This window comes from Melozone crissalis, unplaced genomic scaffold (genome assembly GCF_028551555.1).
Source record: "Melozone crissalis strain CALT ecotype California unplaced genomic scaffold, PUWL_Pcris_2 ptg000008l_1, whole genome shotgun sequence".
Lineage (NCBI taxonomy): Eukaryota > Metazoa > Chordata > Aves > Passeriformes > Passerellidae > Melozone > Melozone crissalis.
In genome coordinates this window covers 3,599,273-3,620,948 of record NW_026535786.1, presented here as the reverse complement: position 1 = coordinate 3,620,948, position 21,676 = coordinate 3,599,273, and the positions used below count along the sequence as shown (strand labels likewise).

The 21,676-nt window shown below is 37.3% G+C and overlaps 1 protein-coding gene across 1 annotated transcript in view; it reads right to left on the bottom strand.

The window, feature by feature from the left end:
- Window positions 1–500: 500 nt before the first annotated feature.
- Window positions 501–21,676, bottom strand: part of SLC36A4 (solute carrier family 36 member 4) — a 90,336-nt gene continuing 69,160 nt past the window's right edge. The window contains 1 exon segment of the mRNA XM_054269794.1: window positions 501–3,453. Within this exon segment, the coding sequence (XP_054125769.1) occupies window positions 3,146–3,453 (308 nt within the window). The 3' untranslated portion in view covers window positions 501–3,145.

Here is a 21,676-nt window from a genome sequence, read left to right as displayed (position 1 = left end):
CTCATTCCTCACTTCTAGTCAGGAGTTTTCCAAGTTAACACTTTCCCTTCTCTGTCAACATGTTGAGTCAGCACTCCATCCTTACAGATAAGGCCAAGTCCACAGCAAATCTATATAAGCTTGTCCCATTTTAAAATGGCTGGATTTTTCTTTTTGGTTTTCTAAACAGGAACTGGAATTTCAGTGGGAACACCAGCATATCTTTTTACATTTAAAAATTAACTTCCTACAGCACCTCTAAAAAGATGCAGAAGCCTAACTTTAACTGTGCCCTCATGAAAACCCTTGGAGTCAGGGTGGGATTTTTCATTACTGCCTATGTGACTTTAAAATGAGATTTTTTATCAATGAAAAATCAGTTCTAGAGCTTGCATGTGAGTCTCACGTCAGTCACCATTCCTTGGACAACTTCAAAGGTAAATTCTGCAGTAGGACAGCTATTTCTTCTAGTGATCCAGTATTGGAAACAGGCAGGATAACACTGAGTTTGCAGGGTAATTTGTAGTTTTATTGATACAGAAGATTAAAGTTTTACAGAACATCAGGCAAACCCATCCTCTTATTTGCCCAATACTTGAGGATGAACAGTTACAGACAAGAAAATTATCCAGTTACCTGTAGTGCAGCTAATGATTAAATTACATTAAAACTGTTAACAATATTATATTGTAAAATATAAGTTCATATACAGTATATAAATACAAAGGCTTTCTGCTCCTTGTCAGGAACATAAGCTAATCACACATTTTGCAGTTTAATTTAGCTTGTGCTAAAGTACATTTCCATCTTAAATATATACCTTAATGTAAACCATACCTATGAAATCTCTCACTTTCATTCCCCGCCTCTTAACTTGCAACTAATATTACAGCACTTTAAAAGCTGAATGAACACTCTTATTCAGAAGAGGTTTCTGTCAGAATTTCCTCTCTCTTAAATCTTTGGCAATGCTTTACAGGACATTCTCATTAGTCAGACTTAGTTTTTTACCACGTGGCATTTTAATCTTATCCAAAGCAGGACACTCTGGTTCCTGACTCCTTCTGTCTGAAAGAGCAGGCCATGCAAATGTATGAGTGTTAAAATTATAAAAATCCTACACTGTAGGAGAAAATTGACATTGTGCAAAATACATCAATAAACATTTTAAAGATTCAAAAGATATAACATTGTTAGACTTGTCTACACTGGCCAACTGCATAAAAGCACTACTTCATACCTGGTCGGTCGGTGGCCATTCACTGCTCTGGAAACCTGTGCCTTGACAGGCTGCACTGCAGTCAGAGCAGGAAGATGTGCATGGCTCTGTCTCTGGGCCAGCCTTTCCAAGGTCTGATGGCTAAGATCAGAACCCTCAAACCCATCAAGCTTCTGAACAAGTTATCTGAGTTTCACAAGGATATGTTACATTCACTGGGTACCGGGGCCACCTCTGTAGGCTGTAGGTATCCAGCTCAGCAAATATTCATTGATAGAAGCGTGGCAGTATTCACTTGCACCTGACAAAATCACCACCAAACTCTGAACTGGACCAGTCCTTCTGCACCCTGGTAGAAGCACCTTCTCAGAGCTGCTCACCAGGACACAACTGAAGTAGAACAGATATGAATGGACTTCAAAGCCCTTTATTCTCCCAACGCACAAGTAGAAGGATGAAAAACCAAGAGGAAAAGTAACTCGCATTTAAATCCTCTCAGTCCTACTAAAGATGCTTCTTGCAGAAGTATTTCATGTCAAGTAAAATATGCTGCACAGAAATATATTCTATAGGTGTATGGGTAAGGTAAGTAACAGATTCACTATGAAACAGATGGAAACACTGAGATTTAATGTCTTTTAAAACAGCTTAAAGACTAAAAATCCTTCAAGATGAAAAGCTGAAGTTACCTTTTTCTTCTCTGCTAACTACCTGCATTTGCTCTGCTGTGGCACTTCCAAAAGAAAGGTTAATCTGTGGTATCACACAGGCAGACTCATCCCTTCCAAGTGCCTGCCAAGTATCTAAATTTGCCCATGCTAAAATCAAAATTAGAGGATTACTCAGAACTATTGCTTGAACAAATACATGCAGTTTAAACTACATGCTGTAACAAATCCCTATCAGAAATGCCCTCATCCACATGGAGATAAAAGTGCACATTACAGTCACCAGTTGGTAGATGACAGTGGAAGAATTCTTAAGAGAAAATATAAATATAGATATATTTAGTAGTATATTACTCTAGCACTGTAATGCCAAATGGTGGATTACCAAATGGTAAATTTCTGAGGAATATACTGAAGGCAGGCAAAATATTACATATATTTCTATCTTAATTTGTATGACTACGGTGGAGAGGTTTTGGCATAACATATTTCTTGGGGGAATGTTATGATTAAAAATATTCTGTAGAAAAAATTGTTTCTTCATAACAGGAATGAGTATGATAAATAGCTATGTTATTGCACAAACTATAGGGTTTTTAGAAAACAAGACCAAAAATAGTGCTTCAACATTTGGAGTGAAAGTCATCTATGAAGTGTGAGACAGAAAGTCAAATATGAAGCCTGAAAATCAGGATTGTTCATAGGAACTCAGCCAGCAGGTTTGCTAAACAAAACTAATTTCTACCCAGATGCCAATTTATGAACCTACTTTTTTTTTTTTCAAAAAAGACAAAAGAAGCAAAAATACATAAAGAGCAAATTAGATACTACTTAAGGCAGAACATAAAAATGAAAAAATAATTATTATATGTTCCAATAGAAATATAGATATGTAGTCTACAGACTTCAAGCCACAGGCAATAAAAAATACAGCATTTTACACTTTTGTATAGTTGAAATCAAGGATAAAGAAATTGTGTAAAAAATGGGTCAGGGTAACAGTTACCAAAATGTACAAAAATAAACTGCTTATGATGTGTGATGTTGAATGTTTTTGCATGAAAGTAATATTGCTTTGATAAACAAAACAAAATCTTGTAACTTCTCATTCAAAGTCCAGAAGAGACATAGAATTACTTTCTAAAAAAATAATGTATTTCCACATGTATATCCTACATCTTACAAACTGTACCTCTTTACACAGTACCAGTAGTTGAAAGCAGGTCCTGAGTCAAGAATTTCTTGTTAAGGAATGAAATAGTTCACAGTGCCTGGTTAATTACTTTAACCCAACCACCAAGTCTGTAGCATTTACATCTGCAGGAAAGCTCCCTGTTGCATTAGCAAGAACTGTGGATGCTGGATAAATGATTTCTTCAACCGTCACGTATGTCCCTGTTAAAAATCCAACAAATCCAACCACAGCTATAAAAACATCTTTAAATATTGTCAATAAACTTGGGTTTTCCTTGTAGAAAGTGAGGATTTCAATCAGAGGTGGCAGAATCAGTCCCAGAGTGCTGCTGCTGACAGCGCCGACGAAAGAAATCACCAGGTCTAGGCGAGGGATCAGAACTGCTACAGCACCTAAAGCACAACAGGAGAAATGGTGGCTTCAGATTCAATGTCCTCATGAGAAACAAAACTGCAACAAACACATCATCGAGTGGGTCAGGCTTTTTACAAAGTTCCATCATTCTGTATTTTTCCAGCTCCTATATAGCACTATATAGAGTGTGTGAGAACTATAGATTAATGCACATATTTGTCAGTAACCCACATCTTCATGCTCATCTGAGAGACCCAGCTTCAATTCTGAATTTCTGCATGAGCTGGCAGAGCATCAAGTTAAAATATTCTTGTACTTACAGGGTAAAGAGATTTGGCCTGCAAATCACAGAGAAATGAATGATATGGAATTGCAAGGAAATGTTTTAGTTTTTGGTTTTTGATAGATTTTTAAGATGAAGGAAAAAAAGCTGAGGAAGAGTAGAAGGGGCTATTGTATGCTGCTCAGGAGACAGGGGGCAAAAATATATTACTGCCTATTAATTTGCATAATTGATAATCTAAAAATCACATAAAATTATTCAAAATGAACAAACCTGTGTGGCTTGGCAGTCACACAGTCATTTAAGTGACTTTTACCTACACACTTGAATAATCTTGGTTTGTACAATTGCTTTCAGTCTGCAAAATGTCGCTGTAATAGTTGCCCAGTTAACTAAATGAGAACTTGGCCCTGCCAAGAGGAGTCTGAACACAAGGCCCAGTAATCCTTTTCAGCTTGGCCAGTGTCACCTCCTGAAACTACAACAGTTACAGAAACAGAATCCACCACTTTGGACCAGAAACACTTCTGGTTTTAACTGCTTTGGCTGGCAAGGTCCCCTCGTATTAACTCAGATATATCAGTTGTGTCATGTTTTCAGTCCTGGACTAGAAAACAGCTTTCAAAAGCCTCTATATGACCCCTGTATGTGGCAGAAATGTCTTTTTTCCCTTCCATGAATATACTGCCTTTTAACTATCAGATATTAGTGTAAAGAGCATCAGACTGTTTGCACCCATCCACCACATCTCATCAAGACAAAGAAGCAATCATAAAGAAAGGGGGAGCGGAAAAGAGGTGTTAATGCCACCGGCATTTATACCATGCATTAACACACACTAAAATACCATGTAATATGTTTTGGTTTTTCTCTAACTCCCTTCTTCATTCTGAAGCCAAAATAAAAGCATGTTTGGTTTTAGAGCAATTTCACTGACCATATGTTATTCAGTGTTTATGGTAATGAACAAATGGAACAAGCAGGAAGATCTCCACAAAATACGCGAGGATGAAAACCAAAAGGTGTGTATTAGCTTTATAATGCATAACCATGAAGTTGTGCTTTCTATTTGTAGAGTGTCTTTGCTGTGGGCTGAATGGCACCAGCTGCATCAATTCTGACACATTGTGATTATGAAAGGCAGCATACTCAAATGATGTTCCTGTTGATGTTCTCCATTGAGGACAACTTTGGGAAAACTGCACTGGAAAATACACTCAAAATTCACTTACGGAACACCAGAGCTGTCCACTGCTGCCTGGCAACTTTGCTATACATCTTAATGAAACTTGTAACTATAGAGTTCTCACATAAAAAGGAGCTAAGACTAAAATGTACAAAACTGCAGAGGGAGAGTGGATTCACTAGCTCATCCTATTCGAAAGGAACATATCACGCACAGATCTGCCAGAAAAAAAATCTATTAACTTGTTCCTGCTTGAGATGACTGTAGTTTATTAACACTGGGATTCTACAGAGATATGAGAGGCACTGTTTAGTCATAGAAAAACTGGGCAGAGACAGAAGTGAAAACCTTAAAAACACCCTGGCACTCAAAAATAGGTAAGACAGGTTTTTTTTATCCCACTGTTAGGATGGACCTACTCAATGCCAAACATATTCTTCCATTTCATGATGTGGCATTTGAAGACTGGAAATGTCACATGCTTATGCATTATCCAGGACAAAGCTGAATGAAAGGCAAAAGGAATTATGCCGAAGTTAATAAAAGTCACTAAATACCCACCACTGTAACTTTTGCAGCCATAAATGTTCAAGCCACAAGAGTAGGCACCATAAACATCCAAACAATACAAGATGAGCACTCAGACCAGACTGCTATGTGTGATACTTACACAGCCATACAGAGTCCAAAAGTAACTGAAAAGTGCAGCTGAAGTGTACTGCAGTGTCTGGTAAAACTCCCAGCTAATGACTATGTTGAATGTGTTGCTCTAAAGTAAAAGAGAGGGCTGCACACTTATTATCTTGCCAATTCAATAGATGTAGTGGGTGTATTCATTAAATATAGATTTTCAACTTCTGTAATAGACCTCTTTCAGTTCCACATGTGTCCAGAGTTTAGAAGGCACTCATTAATTTATAGTTCATAGTTTTGATTCCAACACTTATTAAAATAATGAGACTATGTTTCATATTTTTTAATTGGAAAAAAATCCAACTCTAGTTTGTAATTGCTTCAAGTTACAGCAAAACAAAATGCAGTGTGTTGATTTGAATCTCATCAAACGTTTGTCTGACTCATACAAATTTGTATTAATCTGGATATTGCTGTGGGAGGAAGTTTGGAAAAGTCTTTCAAGGTTTTAATTGGTGTCTTATTTATTCCCTAACAAGCCAAGAGAAATACAATGCATGTTTATTACCTACCAAAGAATGTATTCAAGAGTTAAGAAAGGGCTCCTTTTTCCAGAAGCAAATAAGGGGCATTCCTACAGGTAGGAAGCCTAATTTTCCCAGCCATTTGTAGGTTTCAAAAATACAATGTAAAGAAGAAATTCTGATCCTTCATCAGCAGTTATGAAACCTTCTGGTTTGGAAGCTCAGCTGAAGAAGTAAGTTCTGTATTAGTAATAAGACACTTTTTTTTTGGTCAACAGTTAAATTGTCTTTAGGCTTGAATAAAAGAGTGTGGGCCATATGAACAAAACATTCTGCAGAGATAACAAAAGGTATAATCATATTGATTCTACCTTAAACTCTGCAGTCTAATCTCAAGAACTACAACTCATGGTTTCTCCAGCCTCTCTCAGCTATGTAGCTCCACATTTGGGTCAGCTGAGACTTTTTAAGGAGAGGAATGCTATACTGCAATGTTTAGATTTTCTTAAGGGACATAACACTTCAGTGGGATGATACTCTTAATTTTATTATCTTTATTTTGTAGTGCTGCTTCTTTTACAACTTTTTGTTACAGAATCAGCGTATTAGTTGCCAGACTTGCTTCTTGGGAGGCAACTCCAGTGAGATTGCTGGGGAGGAACAAAGTTTTGCCATTTCCACCCAACCTAAATGCATTATACCTGCTGATGAAGTCAAATAGGTGATTACCATATTCCAATACTTCCTCCAGTAATCAAATATTGAGCTACCTTACTTATATCAGAAAGTAATGCATATGCCATGCTAAATCCTTGAGCAGGATGGGCACAGCTGTAATCAGGATCCACGGATGTAAGTAAAGATTGAATATAACTTTGGTCCTATACAAAGATAGTTCAAAAGCAAAGCATATTATGACTTCATCAGGACACTTTAATCACAGAACTCACTTAAAAAGCCTTTATTCGCATACTTCTAGTAGGACTTAATTAATTTATAAGCATCTTTAGAACCCCAGAAACCAATTTTGAAATTTAAAATGCTAATAATAATAATTTCTACTATATTTTCCTTTTCCTCAATAATAAAGCTATTTAATACTTCTTCACTAAAATCATCAAAAAAAAATTATTTTTCTGATAATACCAGATTTTAGATTTTATCTAGGTATTCAAACATAATTCTGACAAAGAAAACCAGTTTAGTGGTATTCAAATGTTGCATCTGAAAAAAAGAAGTAGTACATACACTACCAGATCAGTAGTATGGCACAAAAAATTGTCCTAACAACAGGTTTTATAAATACGCATAGTCAAAAACACTGGGGGCTTCTTAAGCACAAAAAATGTTGGATATTACTAGGGAGTGGTAAGTTCATACAATTGAAAAGTAAAGTAATTGTCTCAAGTGATATACAACCAGTTCTCTTCAAAGGGAAGTGACAGTGCTGGGGAAGCCCCTGTCCTGCAGGAAGCCAGCATACACCAAACTTTCTATCTGTACCACTTTTCCAGGACCAGAGAGCAGACTACGACACTGATGGGTGTCTGACATCCATATGACCTTCCAAAAACACAAAACAAAGTTGTATTCTTAGCATACAGATGTCTATGATATGGTAAGAAATGGATCCCTTCCAGGAGTTAAAATTGCCAAGAATTCTGCCTGGAGGTAAAACAGCAATTCACAATTTCAGCCTGAATGCTCTTTCCTATCTAACATCCCAGGCTGCCCTCTCTGTCCATCTTTCTTTACTGCAGTAGTGCTCACCCACTCAGTCTGGCATCCTTTTCTTCCCTCCCGCTACTGCAGTGTTTCCTGGACCCCCTTCCTTAATGCAGCACCTGCATATTTCCTTCCAACTCCCTCCTCCTTTTCTGCAACACTTCCCTCCACATTGCCCAAGGTTCTTTTCCTTTATCTTTTGTGAGAATGGAAGAACATTTCTCTGATATGGACTGCCCCAGAAGGCTCAGCCAGTTTGGCTGCAAGGAGCAAACACGTGCAGGCTGGACAACTGGCAAGTCAAGACAACATCACCTCCCCAATCCTACATCACAATTAAAACTATTCACCTTTTAAAAATAAATGTCAAAGTCTAACAAAATCTAATGTTTCCATGAGAAGTTGCTTGTGTAAATTAATAAAAAAGAATGCCTTCCACAGTGGACACCAAACTGTTTTGATACATATGTACATAGGAATATGAGATCAAGTAAAAACTGTTATCTATCTGTAGATAAACCAACGCAAATAATAACTTAAGAACTTTTGTGAGTAATATACATGTTGATACCTGCAGTTTAAAAGAAGGATTTTAGTTAAAGATTCTGGCATAATTTTACTTTATTTTTTGCTAAAAATGATAATTAACATAGGGGTTTAGGTGGTGTTTGTCTCAGCTGTTGAGACATTAAGACTCTAAGATACATATAGAAGGTAATTTTTTAAAAATATATTTAGATTGTCTTCACAAAAAGTAATTTTTTAGTCCAATTTTCTAAAAGGCAGACTTTTAAATTTACTCAATCTCAAACCAAAACTAAATGTGAAAAGGAACAAAGCAGAAGACATGTTGCAGTTATATATGAGGTGACAAATTCTACTTGCATGTTGGAGAGAAGGAGGGACAGCTTGCACACAGGACAACCACACACATCATCTAGTTTGGCTTTGTTCCCTTTGGAATGAAAAACTCCTTCATCATTATCTTCCTGCAACACACAGTATGAGAGACAGAAACATAAAGTACTTCACATCACTTGCCCTCACACTACACCACCACATTTTTGATTGCTTTGTCCTGTGCTAGAAGGAAAGACCAGACTCACACAGGAGAAGATGGTTTCAATATCCTAATCTTTCACAAGCAGAGGTGATACAGGACACTGCCCTGACACACAGCAGGGAATGGGCAGATCCATCCCTTCTCCAGAGCCCCCCACTTTTCTCAAACATGTAAATAAATTCAGGTTTTACAGCATTTGCATCCAAGATGTCAAAACTGTTATCAGAAGGGTTTTTATTATTTTTATTCCTTAAGCAGAAAGACACATGAAGAATGATACCAGATAAAAGAGCAATTTAACAGCAGTATTGAGTCCAGTCTTCTTACCAGGCTACTTAAAATACCTACAGCCAGGGCAAAGGACTGGCACATACCACTGCTATGAGACACCTGTTTCAAGGCAGCATTCCCTCCTTGCTCCACTAATAAACTCACTGCCCTTATCTGTCTGTATTCTAGATAACCCCAAAATTCAGATAGTGTAATTAGGTCAGATTTCAGCTTCCACAACCTGCACCCCTTTTAAGCAAAATCCAGTGTCACAACAATCCAGTGCAGGAGGAGGCTGTGTGAGCAGGTATGGCTTCACAGGGACAGGGATGAAGCAGCAGTGACACAGCTACAATGCAATTCTTCCCTCTATTCTCCTCCTTGGGACCACCCAGACTGACTTCTCTCTCTGAGCCAAATGTCCAAGTGGAAGTCAATGGCAGCTTGGCCTTTTCATCCTGCTCTGCCTGTCCCCATCAGATCTTCAAAATTAATGTATTTTTACTAAGCACCCCCCTTAGATGGCAATAAGCCAGGAAAACCAGGCTGTGAGAGGCCAAGGAACGTCCTCACACTGCAGTTTGTCCAGAGCTGCAGTACCAAGTGGTCTTCACAAAACCAGCAAGCAGATGTGCTTGGCACAGCACACACCAGGTTAGGTGTAAATGTATTTGACCATTTAGTTAACTACAAACCATGTGGTCAGAAATGCCTCCTGTTTCAGGCTGTCAGATGTGAAGCATTTTATTTATTCATTTGTCTCTGCAGTAAATTTATTTGAGCTTTGCTGCTGATACTTTATCATAAAAAAAAAATTTAAGACATTCTCCAGTGAAATAATGCAGCCAGCTGTTAACATGCATTTCTGGATTCAAGGAATGAATGCAAAGCATACAGCAAAACTCAGTAATACTAAGCTACAAATGGATGATCCTAGACCATAAAAGTACTGGCACTTCCCACTGGCAGTTTCCTTCTGATTCTACAGGCTCACCAGAAATGAGTCCACACTTGAACTTCTGTCCTCTTTGTCTCACTCTCTCAAAATAATTTGTGGCTCTGAGACAGCTGAAAGGTTTTGAACCACGTAAGCAAAAATTAATGTTTGCTTATCCAAGGACAAGACTATTTTTGCTACAGAGAGCAGAGGTGAAGAAAAGAGTCAGGAGGCGTGGTTAAGCCTTGAAGAGCCAGCCATACTGCTTCCAATGATGCTTAAGAATGGTATTTTCCAATATTCACCATCACCACTCCATACTCCCCAATCTTTCTCTTGGATGCACTGCATATATCAAGCTATCTCACAGGAAAGTAGGCGGGGATACATGGCTGCTACTTTGTAGTTTCATAACAAAAGCAATAATAAATTCAAATAATTTTGTATTAAAATTTTATATTAAAAAGTTTGTTTTGCCATTACCCTTGAAAATAAAATTTTCATTATATGCCTTTTGATTACTACATAAAGCAAGAAATAATGTGGTGAAGATGAAATTGAACACACTTGGCTTTAATCTCAAGCTAATATAATTTGCTCCATAAACACATAAATATGAAGGAGAAACATCACCAAAGACACCTTTAGGAATAGTAAAAACTACTTATCTTTATCCTTCAGGCTTCTTTTCCCGTTTCATAATACAATTTTACATTTCTTTAATAAAGATAATTGAAGAAACAGATGATTAAGATGACAAGAAGCATCTGTTATTTTGGAATCCTTTCGTAGTAATAGAGTCCATCAGGGTGCCATAAATTGTAACAATCATGTCAGGTAAATTATCTTCTCTAATCACCATCTAAGGACTAAACAATATATTAAGTAATAGAATAAGTTAGCCCTCTCTCCTCTCACCAAGTACTAAAAAAATTAACATAACAAGGAGATTATGCTCTAAATAGCCTTTAAGAAACTTCTAAGTCTCTAACCCATGTTTTTGGAGAACAGGGATTGTTTATATGTGCTACAGCTTCCACCAGCAGGAACAGATTAATTTGTAGAATTTCCAAACAAGGAAGTGTACCAGACCAATTTGATTAATCAGAGAATTCATCACAGAACTCTGTAGTAAGAAAAACCACAAAGAGGAGATTTAAGCGAGGACATACCATAAAAGAGAAATTTAGAAACATCACATGGAGAAGTCTGGATGTTCAGAAAATTCTACTAAACAGACACATTTAAGGGATGCTACAAGCAATAAGAAAAGCTTTTACAACCACACTGACAACAAAAGGCTGGAAGGAGGAAAGTGAGCCTGCTCCTGGATGGAGTGTGGGATTTAGGGACAGCACACCCAGCAAAGGCTGAGGTATCCAGTGCTGCCTTGGCCTCAGTCAGCCTCCCAGTCCCTGGGGTCAGTGCAAGACCTCAGTAAGAAAAATTTCCTTTGGGAGATGAAGATTGAATCAGGGATTATTTGAGACAACTCAGACCATAACAATATACAGAACATGAAGAGTTGAATTCAAGAATGTTGAAGAGAACTGGCCAATGTCCTTCTAACATCACTCTGTATTGTCTTTTACAAGTCATGGAATCTGGGGGAAATCCTTGGTGACAAGGGAAATTAAATGTTGTCAAGAGAGGCCAAAAGAATAACAGAGGGAAATACAGGCAAGTCATAATTACTTTGGTCCTTGGAAAAATCATGGAGCAAAGTCATCTTGGAGCATATTGCAGGGCTCATGAAGGAGAAAAGGGTATCTGGGAACAGAAAATTAATGGATTTATGTAGGAGAAATCATGTCTGATCATCCTGATAGCCTTCTTTGATACAATGTCTGGATTTATGGATGAGAGGAGAGCAGTAGATGTTATTTACCTCAATTTTAGGGAGGTCTTTGACACTGTCTGCCACAATATTATTGTGTCTGAATGGAGGGAAAACAGAGAAGCAAAGAACCTTAATGGATCAAACAATAGCTGTTAATGGGTTGTGTTCGACCTGGAGGCTGGTAGAAATCCTACAGCCAGTAGGGAAAGTAAAAGCTTCCTGTAACTGATAAAAATGCTAAATGATCACTTAAGATGACATGAATTATGTTCTTTAAACCTAGAAAATGATAATGTGCTCACCACAACACTAATATCTAAATACATCCCTGTATCACAAAGTACCAGTGTTGAAAGTACGCTGACATCACATTTAAGTGATTAATTTACATTAATTTACATCATTAATTTTTAATCCTGACTCAAAACTGGATCAAATTTGATATTTTAACAGTGATAATTTACATCATTAATTTTTAATCCTGATTCAAAACTGGATCAAATTTGATATTTTAACAGTGATATTTCACAGTACTTTTATGAAAATGGCTTAAAAACATATTAATTCCTGCTTATTGATAACTTCAGATTACACAGCATATTATTTAAGTAACAGCAGTGCTAAGTACTTTACTACACAAAATGATTTATTCCACAGAGAAATTTTAGCCATTTTCAAATGGGAAGCCACACTCTGATTTCAAACAATGTTAAAAGTTTTTCATAAAAAGCAAATACCTGGATTCTCATGTTGTTTTTAAGTATCTGAATTGGCCTACTTATTTTGGGCTGTGAAAAGCAGAGGTTTTGGGTATGATTAGCAGCTATAGCATATGCCACTTACTCTATTATTACTGACATAGTAATAAATAACTTGCGAGCTTGCTGCAACGTATCAAAAGTCAATTAAAAAATACTGCCCTAAAAAAGATAACAATCACCACCAACCACACTGCAGTGAGATGGCCAGTGCATTTCCAAAACAATGCTTTGCAACAGCTGGTGTCAGAGGCACGGGCTAGTTAAAGCCTGCTGTGGTGATTGATGATAGAGAAACGAGAAGCTGCCAAGAGCCTTGGCTTCCTGGGGAGGATCACGTGGTTGAGGTTCAGCTCCCTGTGTTGACAGTACTGAATTATGGCCTGCAGTCCAAATCCATCAAAAAATGCAGTCATCTGCAGATGTTTTTAGTATTAATTTGTTGGTATTTCACCTCACAAAATGAAGTTCAAAGAGAGTAGCTTGCTTCAATCACATGGGTGAACTCACCTCCGGCTCAGCACAGGGAAATTCAGGCACAGCTCCTGTCCTCTCCCAGCATCCCATCAGCCGAGCAGGGATCACACTTTGCCACTGTCTGGGAACGCTCACTGCATGCAAGACACACCCAAGGGAAGAGGCACCCTCCTAGGCATTCTTTCTTAGGTTTTTTTTGACCCAAGTGAATCAATACCCAACAAAAATATGTGATTGCATATCAGAAGCCTGTACCAACACATATTATCCTTTATCTGTAATTTACAAAGAGCTCACCATCATCTTTTCACCTTGATGGTGAAAAAATGACCTAGTGCTTACAGCAGATACACAGGAATAGGGGAATTCAGGTTGGACATGTTCCTCCAAGGACTAAGGTTAAAGTCCCAAATACTGGGTTTTCACCTACAAAATTACCATTCAGTTATTTTTTTTTTCTAAATAAGAAACAGGGCTTGTCTTATGTGAGCAGAAACTTTTTTCCTGGCTATCCTCAAATGCTTTGCATTCTGTTTCAGGGGTGGTTTTTTTCCCATACCAACTCTATCTTTGGTAATGCTTTTAAGTGGAGAATGAAATTGTTATATGTGAATATACTATATAAAGCAGTATGAACTCCTGCAGAATAAAAGACAATACTAAATATCAAGCATAAGATATTACTTTGTAATAATGTTATTTTTAACTAGCAGATATTACAGAAACCATATCAACTAATAAAGCTAACCAAAAAAAAAATCACATAGTAGTATACTACCTCCATACTTTGATACAAATACTGGCCTTAATTAAAATTTATTGGAACATTCTTGTGGAAATTATTATGTATATTTGCTGTCTGTGGTCCTCATATTACTAAAAAATGATTTGCAATTAGTTGCAAACTAGTTTAAAAAAATTACTTGTAAACTAGCAAAGAAAAAAGGTAAATTCCAGTATGTTTGAAATTCACCAAACCCCTAACTTTTTACTGTCCAAAAAATTCCTATAATGATTTCATTGTTAGCTCTGGACCACACTGTTATTCATAATATAATATTCAAATCTAGAGTAATTTCATAAAACAAAATTCACCTTGAGGGTTAAGTATAGGCAAGATCTTACATTACTTTGGTGTTCCCAAAACACTGATCTGAATGTTGGAGCAATATTTTACACTCAACCTAAACAGACCTGAACCTAAATCACTTTATTCACTGCTAAGAGCTTTGTAAATATTGATTTAAGGATGTGATTATAACCATGGAGTTAGAATATTGATCTACCCATTTTCAGTGTAAGAATCAATTTAGAAAACAAGTGAAACACAAAACTGCCACGAATTTTTTCAATTAGAAGAGATAATACTGCTGTTTATAAATCAGATGAGCAAGAATTTAATTAGTTTCCCTCTGGAAAAAGCGATGAAAGAAACAAGAAAAGGGAACAATGAAAATACTCACAAGAGAATGGTATCATCAAATGGTATCAGAATGGACTGGGAGGATTTCCAACATAAATAAAAGGACAAAAAACTACAGGAGATCTGTATTTGAGTAAAATGGGGCTCATGATAAGATAGATCAGTGCTGACTGCTGGTTTCTGGGCATAAACAAAAACTGATGGCTGGATCATCTTGAATGTAAACATCAAGTCACAGAAAGCAACTCTATTTTATAGGTTAGGCATAGCTGAACACCATGGAGAATTTGGAGAACTGCTAATACAGTCAGACAACACAGCAGGTCAAAATTTTGCTATCAGTGTCATGAACAAATATCCATACCTCGGTGGTAATGCTCTGTATTTGTTTTAATGCAAGTTTAGTGTTTTACCCCATGGATGGACATACTCAGTATGTTTACTGGGTAATTATACTTAATTAGCAAAATAATTTTTAATAGTTTAATTTTATAAAATGTAGCCATGTAATTTGCATGCATTACATAATATTGATTACAGTTCATCATAAAAATAATACTTCAGATACTGTATGAAAAACCAAAAGGTAAAGGAAGAAATTCTGTATTTAACAGCACCAAATGTTGACAGATTAGGAACAGGTCTATGAGATCCCTTCCCAAAGACCTGGAAGGATCTATTACAAATGAAATGAAAAACAGTTTTTGTGCTAAGGAACATTCTGATTTTATCCCTTGCCTTTGTTATCACAAGGTATTTCATACACTGTCAAGAAAAGGGATTCTTTTCGGATAACACAAATCACTCAATAATTACAGTGTAAAGAAGAAAGTCCTTCAACAAGAAGAAAGAGAAAATGACAAGGTTTTATCCATCCCTCCTTTTCATGGCATGAGTTTACAAGTATATCCTACAATCAGGTCATTTCTAAGCATCCTCCTCTTTGGAGTGAGTTGCAGTATTTCAGTAAGCCAGGGGAAGGAAAAACACATAAAAAACCAAAATAAAGCAATAATGCCAAAACCATAACACTACAAGGATTTAATTAATTTAAATGAGCTATAAATTTTTCCTTATTTTTGCTCTACCACTTTAAAGCTGCCTTTATTATGACAAGCAATCTTTGAAGTACTAGCTCTGCAGTCTGGTGCAGTCATTATAATCAATCCACAGAGGACTTAATTCTCACACAGTTCCCTTGGTTTCTCAAGACTAAGAGTTTGCTGCTTATTACACATGGTAAGGGTGGATGAAACGAAACAACGATTAAAAAATTGCTAATTTTGACCTAATGCAGTTAAGAAAGCACAACAAGCTGCTACCACTCAGAAACCAAGGCAGAAATTTCAAAACCTTTGTGAGATCAGCTTATCAAGCCACAAATCATGAGTAACACTCAGGCATCATTAATATTCTAGCTTTTATGCTTATTTGAAGCACTAGCAAAGAAAATGCCTGGAGTGACTAATTCCAGCTATGAAGTAATTTTTAAGAGACAATTGAAAGCAAAGCAATGTTTCACCCTTATTGAAAAGAAAAAGAGGCACTAGGATGCAGGTACACAAACCAGCACAAAAGTTATACTTTGATGGCCCTGAGTATTTGATTTATTTCTGTTTTCAATATGCAGTGGAAACCTCTCAAACATTTTCAAGGAATAATTTTGCTACTTTGCAATTTTCAAAACACTTACTTGCAACCTGCTTATCATTTGTGGTATCTTGAAAAACTCTGTACATTTGGCTCTCTGCACAGCAATCTATCTACGCTTGAGGAAAAATACATTTCCTCATCAATAAATTAGGAAAGTATTTTGAAAGTAAGTTGCAACCCAACTTTGCAGCACTGCTCTGCTGGATCTCATTTTAAGAGACTTACAATCAATTTTTGATTTTCTTTTTCACTCCGTGAACATTAAATATGGTATTTAGCTATTCAAATTTCAAATGCTCTCTCATCCTAACCTAGAAATACAAATTAAGATCAGTTTTCTCATTTTCACATGACCTCATACCTTTTGTGTGATGTTGACTGCACTTCCCCTGCCTCTTCTGAGAAAGCAGAGGTTTGTCTTCAACAAGTGCTGCTACAGAAACATAATCAGACTTCCTGTCACTCTTAAATTTACATAAAATCCTACCTAAATGCCCTCTGTCAGTTGAGTGATCTCCAGAATGCCACAAACATAGCACACAGAAGTATGTGCCAGTTCTCCAGTGAATTCTCCACATGGACAGAGTCCTTAGCAAGGAATTCACTGGACCACAGTTTGTCACTAGAGCCAGTATGTTGCTGGTCTACTTAGAGGCATTAAAAATAATTACCACAAGAAAATCAAAACAAATGCAATGTGTAAATGTAAAACATACCTGGAGATGTTTAGAGGAATTATTTCCTTCTTGCTCAGCAGTCAAATCTTTCTGTGCGCTGCATTTGTGGCTAAAACATGGAAGTGTGCACATCATTGCTTTAAACAGGTCCCTGATCAGTTAGTGAACTAGTTAGACCATTTTCTTCTACCAGCTTATTGTGAGCACACATTTCCAAAGAGAAATGGAATCCCATAGGCCACGGCTGAGCCAGGGTTCTTGTCTGGTTTTCTAGTTTGAGTTAGGAAGTCATACTCCAAGGGAGAAATAGCTTCTGTGTCTAAGTTGCAAAGACTGGTAATAACTTGACTGGTAACAACATCTCTTAGCATTTTGCTCCATATTTTACATATGTTCCTGAAGGGAATTTGACAGTAACTTTCATCTTCCTTTTCTCATAGAATTACCTAGTTCCCCAGTCATATTCACTTCCTTGCTCAGTAGAATGTTTGATAAGTCTTAACTATAATTATATCTGAAAATGGCTTGGAATTGTATCTAAATGACTTTCAAAAGTATCCTAGGTAAGATTTTAAGTCCCGCCATTAAGTACTCAGACTTCACTGTCAATCAGTCAGAGGAATATCATCAAGCAAATAGTGCTTAGCTGGTTTTGCTCAACATTTTTGTATCTATTCTTCCTCAAAGCTGCACCACTCCCTAACTAAAATATTTACTGAGTTCTGGAGAGGACAGTGTTCAGCATCTCCCAACTTACTAATGAGCCTGCTTATCTTTATTGGCAACATAAATATCCTGTCTGCAAAGAGCAAAATCAATAAAGGGATTAACTGACTATCCCATTCTTCTTTTAAACCACAGCCACAGGGAAGACCACTTGACCAAACACTCACATCACTCTGGGCTGATTGATACCACTAAAGATACAGACAGAGCTTTATAAGAAAGGGAAAACAATTTGTGCTAAACAATAAAATTAGGCAGTTGTATGAACATTTGCCTATATATAATGCCTTTCCTTAACCCATACTTGTAAGAAATAAAGATCCATTCAGCAACACAACCATGGGACAGAGTAAAGATTACAAGATATGACAGCCTGAGACAGAGTTCTAATGCCTAAAATTCCCAAGATTTTATTGAGTAAATTCTTCAGACTTCATTTTCTGCTATGCAGAGAAATATAAAGAAATAAATATAAACTTCAGAACTGTATGTTTTCTTTAATGAGATGGCTCACACAAGTAAGTTTATTCAGTGCTGCAAACCACAGAAGTCATCCCCTGGCTAATGAACCCATTTGTTCTTTTGCTCTAAAGTGGCTTCCACAAAAAGACAAGCACATTCTGTGAAAATCTGTTTTGAGCTACAGAATCACAAAATATGTCAAGTTGGAAAGGATCCATATGGATCACCAAGTCCCAACTTCCTGCTCTTCACAGAAGCCATCTAAGCTGGTTTTCAAATGTTAGGGAGACTTCATTTCCCTAGGCCATCAGACACTGCCTGCATAACACTTTCAGAAGTTTGTTTTCTCTCTGCTGACTCACCCCTGCCCTGAAAGTATTTCAGTTTCATTTTTATGTTACTAATTCACTGTTGATTAGAGTTTATCCTGGGCTGTGTAGGCTAGGATTAAGCTAGGAAAGCAAGAGATCAGGAAGAGTAAATGATTTTTAAAGAATTTCTGAAGTGCAAGCTGCAACCTACCACTGAAAGGACAATGAAATACCAATACACTGAGAATTAGTAACAATGCAAACCCAAACACAACCTACAGGAGGGCTTTGACCATGATAAAAGCAGTAATTTCAGCTGGCTGCTCCAGTAAGAGACCAATAAAAGATCACTGTGCAAATTATGCTACAACTATGATAGCCTTATCTTTAGAAAACAGTTGGTTTTTTCTTTCATAGGTTTTACCTCTGTTCTTATGGTCATTTTATACTTAATTCTAGTTCAAACATATTAGTTCAATTTGCACCAAAATTCTCCATCGGAAAACTGAAGTTTTTTCCTCTTTAACTTCCATACCCAAATCAGTTCAGCACAACTTATTCCTGAGCTTTGTGCTTTAGCTCTGCTAAACACCACAAAAAAGGTTTTATCCCTGAATAGCTTTAATATTTGCTACAATGTTTAAGATGTTTTCATTAATTGATGACGACATTGACAAAGGGATTGAACACATGCTCAGGAAGTCTACAGATGACACCCAGCTGAGTGGTACAGGAGCTGACACTCCTGAAGGATGGGGTGCCATCCAGAGGGACCTGGACAAGCTCAGGAAGTGGGTCCATGGGAACCCCATGAAGTTTAACAAGATCAAGTGCAAGGTGCTGCACCTGGGGTAACCCCTTGCATCAGCTCAGGCTGGGGATGAACAGGTCAGAGCAGCCCTGCCCAGAAGGACTTGGGGGTGCTGGTGGCTGAGAGGCTGGACATGACCCAGCCACGGGCACTCCCAGCCCAGAGAGCCAATCCTGTCCTGGGCTGCATCCAAAGCACTGTGGGCAGCAGGGCCAGGGAGGGGATTCTGCCCCTCTGCTCTGCTCTGCTGAGACCCCACCTGCAGGGCTGTGTCCAGCTCTGGGACCCCCAACACAAGAAGGATGTGGGACTGCTTGAACAAGTCCAAGCAAAGGCCACAGAGATGATCAGAAGGATGGAACACCTCTCCTACAACGAAAAGCCAAGACACTGGTGAGAGAAGGCTCTAAGGACACCTTCTAGCACCTTCCAGTACCTAAAAGGGGCTTACAAAAAAGCTGGAGAGGGACTTTTCACAATGCCATGTAGTGAACAAGGACAAGAACAAGGAGTAATGGTTTTAAATGGAATGAGGGTGGGCTTACATTAGATGCCAAGAATAAATTCTTCAATGTGAGGGTGGTAAGACTGGCACAGGTTCCACCCCTGGAAGTGTTCAAGGCCAGGCTGGATGGGGCTCTGAGCAACCTGTTCTAGTGGAAAGTGTCTCTGCCCATGGCAGGGGATTGGAACTAGATGGTCTTTAAGGTCCCTTCCAACCCAAACCATTCAAGTGTGTGTACCCAGATGGAGGCCATCAAGAGCACTGGATCATGTAGTCCTACTGCAGTTTAAACGGCTTCCTGAGAGAAACACAGCGCACTTTTTGATCTCAATTTTTATTACTGGCAGGCTTGTCACTTTCAATTCAATGAGTGTCAAACAGTTACAAAGCTGCATCAGGATGAATAGTTGAAAACAGCACATCAGCTGATTCAGTTGTTGCCATACTAATGCTCTTCTGAAAACCCTGAATTAGCTACACTAAAAGAAATGGAGATGGAAAGAGGTGAAACAAAAGGAAAAGTAATGATTCTCAAGGAAGGAAAATGCCAGAGTGATGATAAATGTAATAAGGTAAGATATTGTGATGATAAATATTTGGACATCTATAATACAGCTGTGGAAAGAGTTTATTGTGATAAATGCCAAAAAAAAAAAAAACCTTTCAATTTTATTTCATACAGGTCTATTTCCTTACAGAAAATTTCTCATGCCTTCAGTGAACAAAAAATCTCACTTTTGACTTCAGACAATTTTGTTGTAAATAGGTATCAACACAGAAACATGGACATACTGTGAGAAGGACATAATTTTATTTTTAATTCTACCATATAATAAAATTGATGCAGAATTGTGTTATTTTACACAGGCTCCTTTATACCTAGTAGTCTCTGCCATGCAGAATTTATAATCAAATAAAAAGCTACATATAAGAGGGACAAAAATGGCTGCCTACTTCAACATGAACTGTTTTTATAGTACAAGTCTAAGAAAATATAGTGTCAGAAATTAAAAGGCAGCCTACTCTACATTACTGTTCAACTGCCTGTAAAATTTTACACTAAAAATGAAGCCTTTCAGAGATGACATTGAAAAGGATCCAAAATTATTTCACTTCTTCATTCAATAAAACAAAATTCAGTTTAAAGAAAGGCTTTTCCTGTATAATGTATAATAATACAGTTTAAAATTGTATAAAATAGAAACTTCTGAAATCTAGTGGTGTTGCTGGAAACCCATGCTTTTAGAAAATATCTACTTCAATAAGTACAGAGGAGCATCCTGCAATGCTTGACAAGCTGCAATCAACTTTGTAGCACTGCTTAGTTGAGGCTTGACTATGCAATGTATGATGTAGCAGCTGCAGAACTCTCACAGTCAAACACTCTCCAAATAAACACACTTCTTACATCCTAAGGGTTGACACAGTAACTCTTTATAAAACTAGTGGAATAGAACTTGGAAGTTCTGGTCATCTTTCAAGCTTTTACCACGTTAAAGACGGAAAAAAGGTAAAGCTCCATGAGGTTGTTTCATTTTCTTCCAAAATCCAATTCAATATTTAGGCATCAGCTTGAGAATTACTTTAGAGATGAGACTGATCCTGCTTTTTCTGTTCCCTTATAGATCACTCTAAATTTCAACTCAAGTAACTATCTAGTCTGTCCCTTAAAGAAGTCTGTCTAAGCACAACTGCCAATAGCACTAATGCTGTCACACACATCCAACAGAGAAATCTTTCTGCATATTAAGAGACACTATTCATTTGTTTGCTCAACAGGTTCATATTCAAAAGTTATAAAAGCTTTGTAGCTGTTTTTATCAAATACTTTCACCTATTTCAAATAAACAAATAAAAATAATTCAAATAAACTTAGAGGCCGTGGCCTTTCATAATCATGTATATTCATTATGCTCGGTGGATGTTCTGTAACTAACCAAATACTTTATGGTACTGGATATTAAATAGTCTAAACCTTACCTAGTTTCATGTTACCA